Source organism: Cydia amplana, chromosome 19, assembly GCF_948474715.1.
Source record: "Cydia amplana chromosome 19, ilCydAmpl1.1, whole genome shotgun sequence".
Taxonomy (NCBI): Eukaryota; Metazoa; Arthropoda; class Insecta; order Lepidoptera; family Tortricidae; genus Cydia; species Cydia amplana.
In genome coordinates this window covers 4,248,157-4,264,876 of record NC_086087.1, presented here as the reverse complement: position 1 = coordinate 4,264,876, position 16,720 = coordinate 4,248,157, and the positions used below count along the sequence as shown (strand labels likewise).

The 16,720-nt window shown below is 39.0% G+C and overlaps 4 protein-coding genes across 5 annotated transcripts in view; 2 read left to right on the top strand and 2 right to left on the bottom strand.

Moving 5' to 3' along the window:
• Positions 1 to 2,668: 2,668 nt before the first annotated feature.
• Positions 2,669 to 5,292, top strand: LOC134656732 (phospholipase A2-like). Its single transcript, XM_063512243.1, has 4 exons — positions 2,669 to 2,892; positions 4,132 to 4,291; positions 4,679 to 4,831; positions 5,208 to 5,292. Exons 1-4 carry the CDS (start codon positions 2,718 to 2,720, stop codon positions 5,290 to 5,292), a joined length of 573 nt encoding a protein of 190 aa, XP_063368313.1. The 5' UTR covers positions 2,669 to 2,717.
• A 610-nt stretch (positions 5,293 to 5,902) lies between these two features.
• LOC134656727 (structure-specific endonuclease subunit SLX1 homolog) lies at positions 5,903 to 8,661 on the bottom strand. Its single transcript, XM_063512239.1, has 4 exons — positions 8,395 to 8,661; positions 8,216 to 8,267; positions 7,446 to 7,637; positions 5,903 to 6,358 (listed from the first exon to the last, which is right to left on the bottom strand). The coding sequence occupies exons 1-4, from the start codon at positions 8,571 to 8,573 to the stop codon at positions 5,921 to 5,923; spliced, it is 861 nt and encodes a 286-aa protein (XP_063368309.1). The 5' UTR covers positions 8,574 to 8,661; the 3' UTR covers positions 5,903 to 5,920.
• Positions 8,662 to 9,023: 362 nt separating this feature from the next.
• LOC134657248 (zinc finger HIT domain-containing protein 2) lies at positions 9,024 to 11,324 on the top strand. Its single transcript, XM_063512824.1, has 4 exons — positions 9,024 to 9,159; positions 9,352 to 9,874; positions 10,307 to 10,510; positions 10,978 to 11,324. Exons 1-4 carry the CDS (start codon positions 9,113 to 9,115, stop codon positions 11,308 to 11,310), a joined length of 1,107 nt encoding a protein of 368 aa, XP_063368894.1. The 5' UTR covers positions 9,024 to 9,112; the 3' UTR covers positions 11,311 to 11,324.
• A 2,046-nt stretch (positions 11,325 to 13,370) lies between these two features.
• LOC134657275 (phosphatidylinositol 4-kinase alpha) overlaps positions 13,371 to 16,720 on the bottom strand; it is a 71,725-nt gene continuing 68,375 nt past the window's right edge. For both annotated transcript variants that reach the window (XM_063512856.1, XM_063512855.1), the window contains exons 38-39: positions 15,162 to 15,321; positions 13,371 to 14,032 (exon numbers count right to left, since the gene is read on the bottom strand). In XM_063512856.1, the coding sequence (XP_063368926.1) occupies positions 13,807 to 14,032; positions 15,162 to 15,321 (386 nt within the window). In that variant the 3' untranslated portion in view covers positions 13,371 to 13,806. The remainder of the gene's footprint in view (positions 14,033 to 15,161; positions 15,322 to 16,720) is intronic.

Here is a 16,720-nt window from a genome sequence, read left to right as displayed (position 1 = left end):
TTGATGCGGTTGTTTTAAAATAGATATGGTGATTCAAGAGGAAAGGTTTATGTATAAGTAATTTGTTAACCCGTGCGAAGCCGGGGCCGGTCGCTAGTTCAATGATGATGATACTCCAAAATTCGAAATTTCAAAAAATTCGAACAATTGAATCTTAGCGTTGCGAGCCTAGGATTTCAAAGCACGAGGGTTAAACAAAATTTGGCCCCGAGTGAAACACAAAATTTTTCACCACACCAACCCGAAACAAATATTAAATATAAAATCAAACAAAATCAAATCCAAATTAATGTTATTAAATATTTATCATCCAAAATCATCATTTAAAAGTCAATTCTACCAGCAAACATAAGCAAACAACTCAAAATTTGCATTTGATTACTTTGTCTCACATGTGAATAAAATAATTATTTATTTTAAAAGGGGGCAAAGTTGTTGTTTAACCGCTCGTTCTAATATTGATAGGTACCCGAGCAAGCGAAAGATTCCAAAATTGATCCATGAGCGTAGCTCGTGGTTCGAAAAATGGAATCTTGAGCGTTGCGACGGTTTCAAAGCACGAGGGTTAGACAAAATTTGCCCCCGAGTGAAACACAAAATTTTTCACCACACTAACCCGAAGACAATATTAACTGTAAGATATCATACAAAAACAAACCAAATCAAATCCAAATTAATGTTATTAAATATTTATGATTCTAAATCAAACGTAAGAAAACAACTCCAAATTTGCATTTACTTTGCCTCACATGTGAATAAAATGCAACTTTGCTATCGGTTTTTGAACAATCAAGCGAGCCTTTACCAATTGATGTGGTGAAAAGTTAGTTTATGATTATGATTTTAGCAGGAACTTAGAAAACAGATAGTAAATAAATGTAAAGTGTAAACATAGGTACCTAATAATGGATGTACAAAATAAAATCAACTGGTAAGCAATACATTTTACTCTCCGACGTAGCATGCGGGTTAACCCTGAGCTGCCAAATATTTTATTGCATTTGATGTTCGAAATTCGCCTCTTTCGTTAATTTAATTTTTATTACCGACTTAAAAAAACATCGACATATTTTAGCCGTATGTCCGGTTTAAAATTAAGTTAAATTCCTTAGGAAACGGCTCTAACGATTTCGATGAAATTTGCTATATGGGGTTTTCAGATATTTAATTTATTAAAACGTGGTCGTGCTGCATAGTATGGTTAGTTCATAGTAGGTAGGTATTAGATAAGTACTAGAACGTAGGTAGGTACTTATATAACTAGTTTGCACACCTTTGAATTCATTTACTCTTCGATTACAACAAGGATACTTAATAATAGTGAATAGTATTGATGGAGACAGGGGATCTACTTATGCAGATACAAGAATAATGCCCTTTAGTGATGGATTTCATGCACGATTTCACGTGTAAGAAGTCATAACTAATTAACTAATTCAAATAAGACTTTATTTAGAATAAGCTGTTTTCATCCGTAGAGATACTGGCAATACGGCTACCATCAGTTTGTCGAGAACGTAATTTACTTTCTATACATCTCGCTCGTATTCGCATATTAGTGCAAACGAGATGTATAGAAAGTAAATTACGTTCTCGATGGCGTTTATGTCAGTGCCAAACTGATGGTAGCCGTACTAGTTACATTTACACTCATAATAATTATATGTATGGACATGGACAATGGTTTGCACTACGACAACGTAACGCTTTCTGTCTCTCCTCTCTGGGACTCTTCCATAAAACGGAGTGAGTAGGGAGAAAACTGGCATTCAAACCTCGATAACATTTCATTTTAACATTTTATGCAAACTTAATTTTATTCATAAATGTTCCGGCCGTTTGTATTTTAGATTTTTTTATGATTTTAGGTAGTTCCATTTCATAACAATCATAATAATGTATTCTTATTACAAATGGAGCTAGACACAGTAATGTCCATAATAAAAAAAATGGCTCCCCACCCACTAGTCCCTCGTAGTTGGGATGAGATTGGGATTTCATACAAAGGTGATTTTGGAAAATTGTTGGATCGATTTTTTTTATTATGGACATTACTGTGTCTAGCTCCATTTGTAATAAGAATACATTATTTAGGAAGCAGTAGCCTTTAAAAACCATCTCACCCCGTGTCATCCCTTCTCTCCCCATTCATAACCCAACTGTCCTCGCAATCCCTACTCACCCCACTTTACGGTACTGAGTTATAGCGGCTAGTCAAGTTGAAGAAGACTGGGCTGCGGAAAGTTATAAATGAGGAGTAGGAAACACGATAATAATGTTAAGAGGAACCTAGTTAATACCTGTAACAACAAATTTTTATGTAAATCTCCTTATGTAAATTGTTTCGCAAAGGAAGTTTCGACCAAGTTCTCAATGTCGAACATTAAGGTTTTCAGACGGAATTTACCCGTGCCGATAAGGTGTCCCATTTCCAATCGCGGGCGAGTTAATCGCACACAAACCGCTTTATAATAGATCTCCGATTACGTTTAATTGTTGCTGTAGTTGAGATCATGTTAAACAAGGACATGTGGAGCTTACTTGTGTAACTCTACTTGTCGAGAGTAGATAATGCCCCACAGGAGGCTATAGATACTAAGGCTGCTAAGACTTCCTTGTATTTTAATTCAGGCTTTTCAGCTGATATAAATAAAGACAATCAAGTTTACCGCTCATTATTCTCACTTCTCTGAACGTTAGCAGTTGGTTTAGCTGAAATGTTCGCAATGTCTAAGATTTCGTGTCTTGTAGTAATAATTATGCTTGAATCGAGTACTAGTTGGGTTATTAATGATGTGGACATGCAGAGTTTGAGAGAAAGAGGTTTGATTGAAGACAGCGACGAAATGAAAATGGACGAGTCTGAACTGAGATTCAGTTTGATTTATCCAGGTTTGTTAATTTTGGAAAAATAACCCATTTTATGTACATATTTACATTCATCATCATCTTCATCAAAGATATTTTCTTTGTCTTCATCTAAGTATCTGGCTTTTTGCCTCGTCTCATGGGAGCCTGATGGGGTCCGCTCGGCCAAGAAAGTGACGACTGCCATGTGAGCTTCTAATCCTGAGGGGAAACTAGGCCTTATTGGGATTAGTCCAGTTTCCTCATGATCTTAACCGAAAAAAGATTGTTAAAATTCAAATATTTGATTCATAAGTTCCGAAATACCTACTCATTGGTACGATTGCCTGTCTGTTGCCTCTTTATGCTTAAACCGCTGAGCCAATTTAGAAAAAAATATATATGGAAATAGTTTGTGGCCCGGGAAAGCACAAAGGGTAGTTTTTATGAATCATCATCATCATTATGACAAGCAGTTGAAGTGAAGCAGTGAATGACAAGCCATACAAGCAAAAGGGCGTATCTTCACGGCACTTAAGTCGTTTTAATATAAGATAGGTTTTTTGAAAAAAAAACTCGTTAATGGCTCAACTGATTTTCCTCGGTGCGCGAGTTAAATGAATTATTCAGACTTGCGATTGCGTGTCGCGTGATCAAAGAAGTCCTAACTAATCTATTCTAAAGACAACTTCTGGTATCAGACCTTAACCTAATTAAAACAATTATCGATCGCGATGCGTCAGTGACCAGTGACATCAAACGCCCGATTTGACTCGAGAAACGTACGGACGGTGACATGGCTACCACATCGAACCTTTTGTGGCGGTACCGCAGCTGCGCAGTATTTTACTTTTTTTAATTTGGTGTATTCTCATATGTCCCCGCCGGGCACAGATGGGGGGGTGCATTCCTATGAATCATTCCCCAAGTATCCCCGCCGAATGTATGGCAGCGGTCACGTGGGGCGAGGACAAATGGGAATACTTACACCAAAGATTTGACACCCGATCCCATCTTAATAGCTATGTCACCTTTATTCACTTTTCTGAGTGGAATTGGACCCCAGCATTGTGCATTCACGTTGATCTGATGAAAAAAGTCCATTGTCTTCAACGATAAACTGCCCAAGAACCAACGCCAGTTTCTTCAGGGATTTGTAACGCTATATAACACCTATTGAAAACACGAATTTTTAATCAGGGTTTCGAATCGATGAAGTTACCCTACCCACTGCACCTTAAAAAGACTAGTTATGCACCGGTAATATAGCCTTTACGTTTTAAGGTACAAAATGGTGCGGCGCCGGCGACATAGCGGACGGCTACGACGATCTCGGCCCCGCCCGGGAGACCGACATATGCTGCCGCGACCACGACCACTGCCCCGACACCATAACAGCCGGCCAGACCAACCACAATCTCACTAACAATGCCTTCTACACGCGGTATGTATGCCCGAGGGTGTAACTAGCGTATTTTTAGGAGCCACAGCTCATATCTAGCCCCTAGGCCCCCTTAGCCTCTGGACGGGCCTTAAGGGTGCATCAGGATGTAATAGCTAGTTTGCTGCTATATTACCAATAAGTATTCATTTTCAAAAGTATTTTAATAAAATATTAATCATAGGTACACGAGTAGGTACACCTACCTATTGCCGATTTCGGTGAAAAAATGTGACGTCACACCAGGGGGAAGGGGTTTGCCAAGTGTGACAAAGAGGAGGGGAGGGGTCAAAAAACCTAGAAATTCGTGTGATGTAATTAATGAATGACCCCCCAAGGTCGATGTGCCAGAGTATAGCTCAAACTATTGTTTTTTTTCTACTTTATTAGATTGAGCTGCGAATGTGACGAGAAATTCCGCCTGTGCCTGCGCGCTGCCAAGAGCAAGATCGCCAAGCAGATCGGGACGGTCTACTTCAACGCTCTAGACACCAAGTGCTTCCGGAAGGACTACCCTGTGGTCGGGTGCAATAAGAAAGGAGGGTCAGTATCACCTTAACCGACCTTTTTAACCCTTTGGCCGACAAAAACGTCGACTGACATGTGCATTCCGATAAAGTTCACGATAGAATTTTCATTTTCATTTTCATTCATTTTCATTTTCATTTTCATAGGTGTGGCGTTCGAAAGATTCGAGTTCAGCGCTATAACCGCGAAAATCGAAGTTCGCAAATTGCGTGCATTTTACTCTGTCACTCTATTTACGCCTTCATTGGAGTAAAAGAGAAAGATCCCCGCAATTTGCGAATTTCGGTTTTCGGGGTAACCCCTCAGGGCTCTCTGGCCTGCAACAAATCGCATTGACGGCTAATTTGAAAATAGTAGGGTGACAATTAATATTAATCTTTTTTTTTGATAGATGGTTGAACAGTAAATGCCTGGAACCCAAATATAACACGGAAGGTGAGCAGCGGTACCAGTGGTTTGATGTACCAAATTATTAATAGGTATAGTGATAGGTATAATATAATCGTATTATTTGTATTAATTTATTTTAGTTGATAAGTAAGGTAAACATGGGTTGACAAGGGTAAACGTACTGGTGCTCGACACGGTCCCAGTACATGTCATCTTGAAACTGTCATTGTCAATAGAGGTGACAGCAGGGTGTCATCTATTGGGCATTAGCATGTCGAGCACTGAACACTAGTACATTTACCTAATAGTAGGTACCTGTGATTCTAAAATATTGTACGATGTAAATAAATAAATACTAGAGTAATAAAGACGTTTTATTTAGTACTCTATGGTTAGTTTCCAAAAAAAAGTGGCAATGTTTTGCCATATTTTCAAAATGTTATCATGTTATATTAGTAGTATGTTATTAATTAGGTGTCCTACACTACTTTCTCATTGTTTTGGTTCAAATAAACATGGAGACAGTAAAAATGTACAAGGTTCAATCTATCCGTACAATTATTAAATTTCGCGCCATCTAGTGACAGAAACAGAATAAAACCGAAATAATTACTATCTCGAATCACTGGTAGAAAATAGGGGGCTTACAGTGGTTAAAATGTGCTCATTGAAAACATAAAAACGCAAGTTACACACATAAGAATATATTTTTCGTCATAACTCATCACAGTCTTGTAACCAAATAGAATTATTATCAACAAACACCCTGTCTTGTGACAAAACTTCATCATCATCATTGCTGCCATTATCATCTTCCTGGCTCAGTGTACCCTGGCTCAGTGTTCCCTGACCACAACCTCTCATTTTTCTTATTAAATCGCCCCATTTAAGGATTGTACCACAGAAAGGACACTGTCCTTGTATGGGTACAAATTCAGCGGGTTCTAAAAACAACTGGGCGAGACATGTTATGTGTGATATGAGGTCACAGTGAGGGTTTAAGCAAGACAGTTTAGAGTCGGGACTGGTTATGTAGCCGGAACAGATGAGGCATTCTGTGTGGGTTGCATGGGTTTCTTTGGGTTTCTTCAGGTTTTTGCTCTTGACTGGTCCATGGCTTATTTTCATGTGTGTTGGCGGTTCTCTTTCAGGCTAAAAAATAAAATAAAAACAGTAAATGTGTCTAGACCAGGGATGTTGCGAATATCCGCATCCGCATCCGCAACCGCGGAACTTCCGCATTATTTTCAACATCCGCATCCGCATCCGCATAAAATCGATGCGGATGTAATGCGGATGCGGATGTGGAACAGGTCGGTACAGGAACGTCTTAGCATCGGCGTAAGTGCTAGACTGCTAGGTAATTTAGTCATTAACCAAAAAACCTATTAGAAATGAGCAGTCAAGCGTGAGTGGGACTTATTGTACGGAGCCCTTGGAATGCGAGTCCGACTCGCACTTGGCCGGTTTTTAGGGTTCCGTAGCCAAATGGAAAAAAACGGAACCCTTATAGATTCGTCATGTCTGTCTGTCTGTCCGTCTGTCCGTCCGTATGTCACAGTCACTTTTCTCCGAAACTATAAGAACTATACTGTTGAAACTTGGTAAGTAGATGTATTCTGTGAACCGCATTAAGATTTTCACACAAAAATAGAAAAAAAAAACAATAAATTTTTGGGGTTCCCCATACTTAGAACTGAAACTCAAAATTTTTTTTTTCATCAAACCCATTCGTGTGGGGTATCTATGGATAGGTCTTCAAAAATGATATTGAGGTTTCTAATATCATTTTTTTCGAAACTGAATAGTTTGCGCGAGAGACACTTCCAAAGTGGTAAAATGTGTGTCCCTCCCCCTGTAACTTCTAAAATAACAGAATGATAAAACTAAAAAAAATATATGATGTACATTACCATGTAAACTTCCACCGAAAATTGGTTTGAACGAGATCTAGTAAGTAGTTTTTTTTTAATACGACATAAATCGCCTAAATACGGAACCCTTCATGGGCGAGTCCGACTCGCACTTGGCCGCTTTTTTGAAATAAAAATTACTAAAATGTAATATTTGACGTTTTTTATAGTACTATCTTGACATCCGCATCCGCATCCGCATCCGCGGATGTGAGCCTTTAAAAATCCGCATCCGCGGATGTCAAAAAATCGGCATCCGCAACATCCCTGGTCTAGACACACTAACCATAAGCTTCATATAGAATTTATTTCCTTTTTATACTTACTGGAAATTCTTCGTAAAAGTCTTTCTCTAGCCATCTGATGGTGAGTGGCAGTCGGCACCACGGCCCGACCCTGAGCATTTCACTGACAACTCGGAGCTGGAAGCGGAACTCTGTCTCCTTTCTGGGGACTCTCTTTAGGGACAAGTGCTGCAGTCTTGTTGTCTTTGTTGGGTTCTGCCAGGCCCATTCAAACTATGAAGAGAAGATTTAGGGCTCATTTAGACGGTGCGAGAACTCGCATGCGAGTTTCATTACATTGTGTCATTTGATCGATTGGTTGAATTGATGTAACCTCAATGGTCCGCAATGTAACTAAAATTGTGTACAAGTTCGCGCGCCGTCTAAATGTGCCCTTATTGTAAGACTAAATGTCATAGTTACAGAGTAGTAATTATATACAATTCTGACCAACTTGACAGAACCGGAGTTCTACTAGAGACAAGGAATTTGAAGGTTCTCTATATAGTGGTTATATTCCATGTTTAAAATGGAATTAACATGTCCAGTCCACTTTAACAGATGCTTATGGATGACTACAGACTACACCTCTACTTAAAATTTTATAAAAATTTCTAGAGATAACTTTTAGCAGGCGTGGCTCACTCCGCGATTTCGTCGCTTTGCTACAGGTAGCTAAAAGTACATCAGCCAACTTTGGTGGCTAGCCATGAGCCGCGCGTGGCGCTGTCGCCACCTAGCGGCCATATCTGTGCTGATCGTAACAGACGCGTTTTGTTAGAGAGTGAGTCTTTTTAGCAGAATTTACTTACCCTCAAAGCAGATATGTTGTTTGGGAACCCGTGTACAATCATTACCATTTTCCTAAAACAAATAAAATAGAATCAGCCGAATAAATTACCATGAGTCACTGATAAGGAATTAACCTTTAAACATGTACAATGCTAATATGTGTAAACAAATGAACAAAGTAAACAATGGTATATTTTACCATGGACCTCTATTACTTGTCCTATGCGCACCACCAGCCCAAGTGCCCCTGTTATGTTGCATTATTCTTCTATTTGGGTCTCTGGTGTAGCCAATGTATGTACGACCCTTGTATTTGGGGTTAATGTTGTACAATAAATAAACTCCAAAGAAATCTTCAACAAGTTCTGGCTCCATCATTTCGTTCTTAAAGAACTACAGACAAACTATTCTTATTATACTTAATAGTTTTTACGTCCGGTCCGACTCGGCTAAATAAAGTTTTTCCTACTTTTTGTTTAATTTTTTTAGCACCCGCGCTTATTTGACAGCTGTCACTGTCGTCGGTTTCCTGTTTGAGCGTTAATAAAAAGCGCTCCTTTGTCATCCGCTAGTATAAAAATGCATTTGATTGAGGTTTCTAACTACGTATCCTTATGTATTTAAGTGGTATTTAATTTATTACACATACCAAAGAAAGAAGAAATGGGGCCATAAGATCAAAAGTGTTTTATTATTTCTTTAACTGTCAGAGGTTTATACATGTCAGTTTTATCGTTAACTCGAAGATAACGAAAGAACAGCTGATAACTTTGACGTTTTGTTTTGATTGACAGCTGACATTTCTCTTATTTCTCATGCTTGCTTGCCTTGTGTTTACCGGTAGGAACATTGTGTTATAAGGCTTATAAGTTTTAAAACTATTAGGCTACATTTTCTAGAGTTATAGTAATACTACAATGTCTGGCGAATCGTCCAACACACAGGGCGCCAAAATCTGTGGGCTGTAAGTATTGGTGGAAAAACATGTGTCGATTTCCTGTTATCTTCTATTATAATATAATACAATATCTATTTAAACGCGCTTCGAGTAGATTTGTACTAAAGCTTCGCACCCGACCCTTAATACCCGATAATCAATTATGTTTTTTAAATAAGATACTTAAAAAATATAAATTACACCTGCAATTTCTTTTAGGTGTAATGAGAACCCTAGTAAATACTGCTGCCCCCGCTGCGAAGTATTGTACTGCTCCTTAGATTGCTACAGATCCGAAAAGCACCAAGAATGCTCCGAAAACTTCTACCGCAACTGTGTGACCGAAGAACTTGCCTCAAATCACGTTGACGATGAATCTAAGAGCAAAATGATTGATATATTAAAGCGGATGCATGAGCAAGACATAGACACTGAGGATATTGAGGAGATGCTAGAAAACATGGACTCGGATGATGAAGAAGGTGAAGATCTTCATGAAAGGATTAAAGGGCTTAATTTAAATGATGCTGATCAGCTGTGGGGAGCGTTGACAGAAGATGAGAGGAATGAATTTGAGGCTCTGTTAAATAAGGGTGATGTGGGGGCCATTATGCCGCAATGGGAGCCATGGTGGATGTTTAGAAAGAGAGAGAAGAAGGTAGAGGAAATAACTAAGGAAGAAAGTGAAGCATTGAAGAAGTGTCCAGAGTTAAAGAAGGTTCCAGCTTTTGATTCTTTGACTGTAAGTAATTCAATACGTCTGGGTTGATGTTCTGTTATCCTCATTACGGACACAGGGCTTGCAGAAAAGTTTTACGCTTTTCCTGCCAAGACAAGTTAAGTCAGCACCCTCAACTAAACCTGACTATGTAGGACAAGGACACCATAATCGTCTACTTTAAAATAGCGTTAACTGGTATTAACGCTATTTTTAATAAGCTTTCAGTTAGTCATCGGTATGTATGTAGTCAGAGTATGTAATGGTCGGTCATCTGATTTATGAGTTAAAAACCTTATTTTATGTTACAAGGACACCAAAAGCGTCTGCTACCAGTTAACACTATTTTTAATAAGCTTTCAGTTAGTCACCGGTATGTAGTCAGAGTATGTAATGGTTGGTCATCAGATTTTTGAGTTAAAAACCTTATTTTTAAAACTTTAATTTTTGTTACAGACTGTCCAACCCTCCCCAGCGATAAAGTTTAATATAACAAACGTCATAGCATCCTACGCATTTGTGATGCGATACTTCAACGGGGACGTGGAGCCCCTGGAATGGGCAACACATTTCCTCAATGTTTGCGCCAATTTGGACTCAAATGCCAATTATGATGACCCTGCCATAGCCGTTGAGTCAGTTGTGCAGAGATGCTTACAGGTAGGTACATCTTTTGTATTACTGCGTTATTCTACTTATGCTTTTAACCCATGCAGGAAAAAAAAAACAAAAATTGCCAGTGAAGTTTGAACCCATGGTGTAAAAAAATAGAGTTGATTTTGGTTTGGGTTAAAATTGAATGAAACAAAGCAAATGCAACTCTAATTGTTATTGAAAATTATTTGAATTTCATCAAACTTAAGAAGTACTATAAGTAGGACTGTGAGCCTTACTTGGTTAAATACTAGCATTTTGTTTTCAAGTGTGCACCAGGCTTAGTCTCACTATCAAAATATTTGGTAAATTTTATTTTAAGCTTCATACTTCACTGCTGAGTGACAATCAGTCAGTCAGGCGTGGTCAGTGCAACTGGCACTTGGAGTGCTCAAGTCAAAACCTTTTGCCATCAGAAGAAGTTTCACTAGACATATGTTTTAATTTAAGACATTGTTATTAAATTGTTTCAGAGTAAACTCATAGAAACAGACGCGCCGAGTCTGGACGTCATGAAGCATGACAGCTATTTAATCCTCCAAGGACCCAGCAAAGACCACAAACTCCACTACTGCAAATCAGCGCTCTCAGACCTCTACAGGGTGCTACATAAAGCCAGATCTATACCAAAAGCGCAGCCTGCTGATGAGAAGAAACAAAGTAAAATTAAAGCATTTTCGAAGAAGTTTCCAGAGCATGGGACTGAATATTTACCTCCCTTGGATGGTAACAAATTGAAGAAATGTATGAAGAAAGTTGAATATTATTTGTCCTTCCTCGAAAGTCATAGCATGGACTTTGAATGAGTCTGAATGAGAACTTTTAAAGAGTTGTACATAATGTAAATATGTAATGGATACCTTCACAAAACAACCAGCACATTGTGTACCAACGTGGTACCAACATATGAATGATTGGCAACAGTCGTGTGCTTACCTCAAGGTAGATTGTAATAGCCGTGACACACTACCGCGACCTTGGTGCGCCGCACCCATGAGATATATCCTTTCTCGCTCTCACTTATGGTTGCGGTGCACGATGACCTTGGTGCGGTGCGGTAGTGTGTTATGACTAAGTCTGTTTGATCTGGTATTAATAGAAAAACGCATGTCACCTTTACCACACTTTATTACCAACAAGATAATTGTGATTACAGGAATGTCCACAAAATATTACATTAATAACAGACTATTAATCGAATAACATTAACTCACATAAAATTATATTTCATTTGAAAACAATAGCACAGCCCCTATTATTCATTCATATTTCGTCAGGTGACAAGCAAAACTCACTAAGTACCACCACAAGTTCATAGCCACAGTGAACTATATTAGTACGAAAGGAAGGTTGATTTTTGTTTAAATATTTTATAGTAATTAGTGACTTTGGCTTGTCACCTGACGATTTGATATACAGAAATAAATCATTCATCATACTGGTACAAGTAGCAAAATCATTTTAATATTTTGCATAAACACATATATTTAACAAATTATTAATTTAGCAGATATAGAAAAAAAATAAGGCATAAAAACGGTACCTATACAGTATATATGTACATGCAGAAAGTACACGTATACCGGAAACCTTCGATAAAGTATGTATGAAAACGGTTTGCATATGGGGCAAAAAAACCTGTAATAGAAGAACAATACTAATTTCCTAATCTAACATCTGATTTACCGAGACTTCAGAAACAATGGTGCAAAATGGTTAAATCTTATAAGAAAATAAATAATTTAGCTAATCTAGAAATCTCTCAGAATACAATTTCGGCAGTATGAGTCACCTGCCTGTCGTAAGTGTCGTATTAAGGCAACCTTGGAGGTCAGAGGGCCTACCTCGAAAAATGAAAATCGGCATTTCGTCATCGATCGTAAATTGTACCTACACAATAGGTCTACAAAACAGAATTGTTAAATCCACAAAGAAAAACTTAGTTGAGTTTTCAGTGTAAATGATACCTGATTTCGTAGAGGTTTAGGTATTTTTCTTATTACGTGTAACATACCGGAACATTTAAGAGGGAGATTCTTCCTTTTGTTGCTGACTGTACACAGCTAAAGACAGAGAAACAAACTCATAGGAAGAAAACCACATCTCTAAATATTTTGCTTCCTTTATAAATAATGGTCTCAAAAGTGAATAATAATCCTTTATACATTGACAAGAGGAGTTATATTTCCTCAAATCTACAAAAACATCATAATAATATATTAATATTATTATCCTCAATTTGGTATTTTAAAAATGTTGCAATAACACTGATCACCATACCATATAATATAATTATAAGAATTTTATTATCATTTACTAAAGAAGTAGAAATAACCTCTAATTGACCATCACCTTGATTTCAATGATTTTAGCTCCAAAATTATTGCTAGGTATCAAGATTTTAGTTCCTCAATTTCGCGGACCTGAATACCACTTTATTATATCTAGAACGCCAAGGTCTAATTTTGAATGTCAAGTTATATGTGAAGCCATAGCACAAAATAGGTCTTTGCGAATACAATTTCCGTTAGCGTTTGCCCTCTGACTTTAAACTGATATTGAACCTACGATGTTTGACCACCACATACATTTGAAAGGTTAATACGGAATCTGGTTCTGATAATACTGTATCATATCATACGTCCGGGTCCTGAAGTTGAGGAACGACCCGCGGAAGCAGGGCAGCCCGATGTCCAGCATGAGGGATTGTCATTTACGTGTTACATTTTGGTGCCGTGACCAGGATGTGTTATCTTCACCAGGATGTATTTACGTGACCAGGATGTTTGGTCTCTGTCTTGCCTGTGACATGTGAGTGTCACAACACCATGGATGTTATGGTTTCATTTAACGCGCATAGCCGGTGTCCTCGGGCCTTCAATCTAGTTTTTTCCATTACCTTTACAAATTAATACGGAATCTGGTTCTGATAATACTGTATCATGTCATACGTCCGGGTCCTGAAGTTGAGGAAGGAGTTCCTTATTACGGACAGCATGGAAGCCGACTCCTCCTTCTCTGAGTTGGGCAAAGCGGGAGCGGAGGAGGCGGATGGTCTGCCCGCGGAAGCAGGGCAGCCCGGTGTCCAGCATAAGGGATTGTCATTTACGTGTTACAATTTGGTGCCGTGACCAGGATGTGTTTTGTTTCACCAGGATGTATTTACGCGATCAGGATGTTTGGTCTCTGTTTTGCATGTGACACGCGAGTATCACAAAACCATGGATATAATGGCTTCATTTTATCGCACATAGCCGGTGTCCTCTGGTCTTCAATCTAGTTTTATCCCTTACCTTTACAAATTAATACGGAATCTGGTTTTGATAATACTGTATCATGTCATACGTCCGGGTCCTGAAGTTGAGGAAGGAGTTCCTTATTACGGACAGCATGAAGGCCGCTGCCTCCTTCTCTGTGGAGTTGGGCGCGAAGCGGGAGCGGAGGAGGCGGATGGTCTGCCCGCGGAAGCAGGGCAGCCCGGTGTCCAGCATGAGGGACACCATGGATATTATTGCCTCTTGGTATGGTCTGTGGAAGAGTTACATTTTTGCTTTAGATTAAATACACATTATCATATACATACAGCTCTAGGGTATGTGAGTTTAAAATGTCACGAGAATCACCCATAATTTTATAATACATTTTAGAGTACCTACAGAACTTTTCGGAATTACCCGAAAACACCTTTTATGAAATGTCAAAACTGAAATAAAATGTTATTAAATTATACAACGGGACTTAATCGCATAATCGGGAGGTAAATCTTAAAACTTAGATACGCGATTAAGTACCGTTGTATAATTTAATAATGAAATAAAATGTATCAGTAAGAGAGATGTATGTATCACGTGAAGTCAATTTGAACGCCACGCCTATTATATACATCTCGCCATCGTAAACCTTATCGGAATACACAAAAGTTAGGTAATATTACACATAATTGTGCCCGTCTGTGGACGTGTTTGGCAATCAAAGGGTTAACCCCTTGAGTTCCACGGGCGCGCAAGATAGCAACGCTCTTACCGGTGGAGCTTATGGTATCTTATCTTAGATTTACGAAGAGTTGATACAGGGTGGCCAAATAAGAGGTATACACTTTATTTTTGAAATTTTATTCTATAAAATATAAAAAATATTAAGCATTCCTTGTTAAATATAATTGTCAGACAAATGTCCACCTCTAGCAGCATGGCAGATGCGAACCCTTTTCATCGCGTTTTTCATCACTTTTTCACACATTTCTGGCGTTATCTCAGCGACAGTGTTTCGAATATTTTGTTTTAATTGCTGAAGGTTCGTTGGCCTATTAGCATAGACACGTCCCTTTAGATAGCCCCACAGAAAAAAGTCAGGAGCTGTTAAATCAGGCGATCTTGGGGGCCAGTCAATGTCACCGTTTCTCGAAATTAATCGACCGGGAAACGTTATTTTTAATGTTTCTATTGTTTATAATGATTAAAACACGTTGTTCCGTCGTAAAACGCTCCATATTATATATATAATTTGCCGTATCTACACAAACTAATTTTCATGCAATAACTGTCATATTTACCGCCAAAATAAAATGGCGGCAAAAAAAAGTTGTATACCTCTAAGTTGGCCACCCTGTATAATATAACCGATGGCGCAAAGGAGGGGGACAGCTATATAAACTCACCGCACGGCGAGGAAGGCCTGCACGCACAGTTCGCCGAACCACCGGAAGGGGGGCGCCTCCATCTTGCCACCCATCACCATCACCATCTCGTCCGTCAGCTTGATGTCGGGCTCGAAGCCCAAGTTGCCGCCCGGGGACGATTCAAACATGAACCCGAAATCTGACAACAAAATCATTATGTCATAAAGAGACCATCATAGATTAGGTATCATCTTGGGTCGTCCCATTCGTTTTTCGTCAAGTTCTTAAATTAGTCCTATTCTGTTTTCGTCACTCATTCTACATTCGTCACAATCGTCGGTGGCTTTCAATGTAGAATGAGTGACGAAAGCAGAATAGGACTAATTTAAGAACTTGACGAAAAACGAATGGGACGACCCAAGATGATACCATAGATTAGGATCATCATCTTCCTCGCGTTGTCCCGGCATTTTGCCACGGCTCATGGGAGCCTGGGGTCCGCTTGGCAACTAATCCCTGTAATTGGCGTGGGCACTAGTTTTTACGAAAGCGACTGCCATCTGACCTTCCAACCAAGAGGGTAAACTAGGCCCGTATTGGGATTAGTCCGGTTTCCTCACGATGTTTTCCTTCACCGAAAAGCGACTGGCAAATGATATTTCGTACATAAATTCCGAAAAACTCATTGGTACGAGCCAGGGTTCGAACCTGCGACCTCCGGATTGCAAGTCGCACGCTGTTACCGCTAGGCCACCAGCGCTTTTTTTACCCCACTCGATATATAATGTATAATGTACGTAATTCAAAATTAATTAGGTATTAATTAGGTATTGTTTCTAGTTTAAATTTAGTTTTTTTGCACCTCCTAATTATATCATTTTTCATTTCTCCACTACCTAAAGGTTGTCTGGAAGAGATCGCTCTTTAGCGATAAGACCGCCTGTTGTTTACCTCTGTCTTCATGTATTATTTGTGTTTCCATGTACATTTATAAATTCTGAGGTTGTGCAATAAAGAGGATTTTGTATTGTCTTAATGTACGTAATTCAAAATTATTTTATGTTGACCACTGAGTTTTCTTCTTCAACCTAGCGTTTCCCCGGCCTAGCGCCAGGGTCCACTTTCCCACTCAATCTTTATCACTTCGCCCGGTCTTCGGCATCCTCAGATGTGAGATTGTTCTCTTCCAAGTCCGTTATCACGACGTCCAGCCAGCGCTTCTTAAGCTTTGGATTCCTCCGAAAACGGTGCCGTCATATTACGGCCGCTATATAGCGTTGACTGACGTCACTAGAACGTTGTCTATGTAAACAAGATGGCGCGGCTACCTAGACGGCGTTACGTTACATTGATTGTCAACGTAACGTAAGATGACGGCCGTCATGACCTTGTCGATAGTTTCGTGAACGTTTTATTAGATAGCGGTGACGCCATTTTGAATGAATGACACGAGATTTGAATAAATGATTCCGTACTACGATTATTTTCCTCTTCTGATGATATTTCATCCTCCAAGTAAATTATAGATGATCAAGCAAATCTTGTCAGTAGGAAAAGGCGCGAAATTCAAATTTTCTATGGGACGTTATCCCATCGCG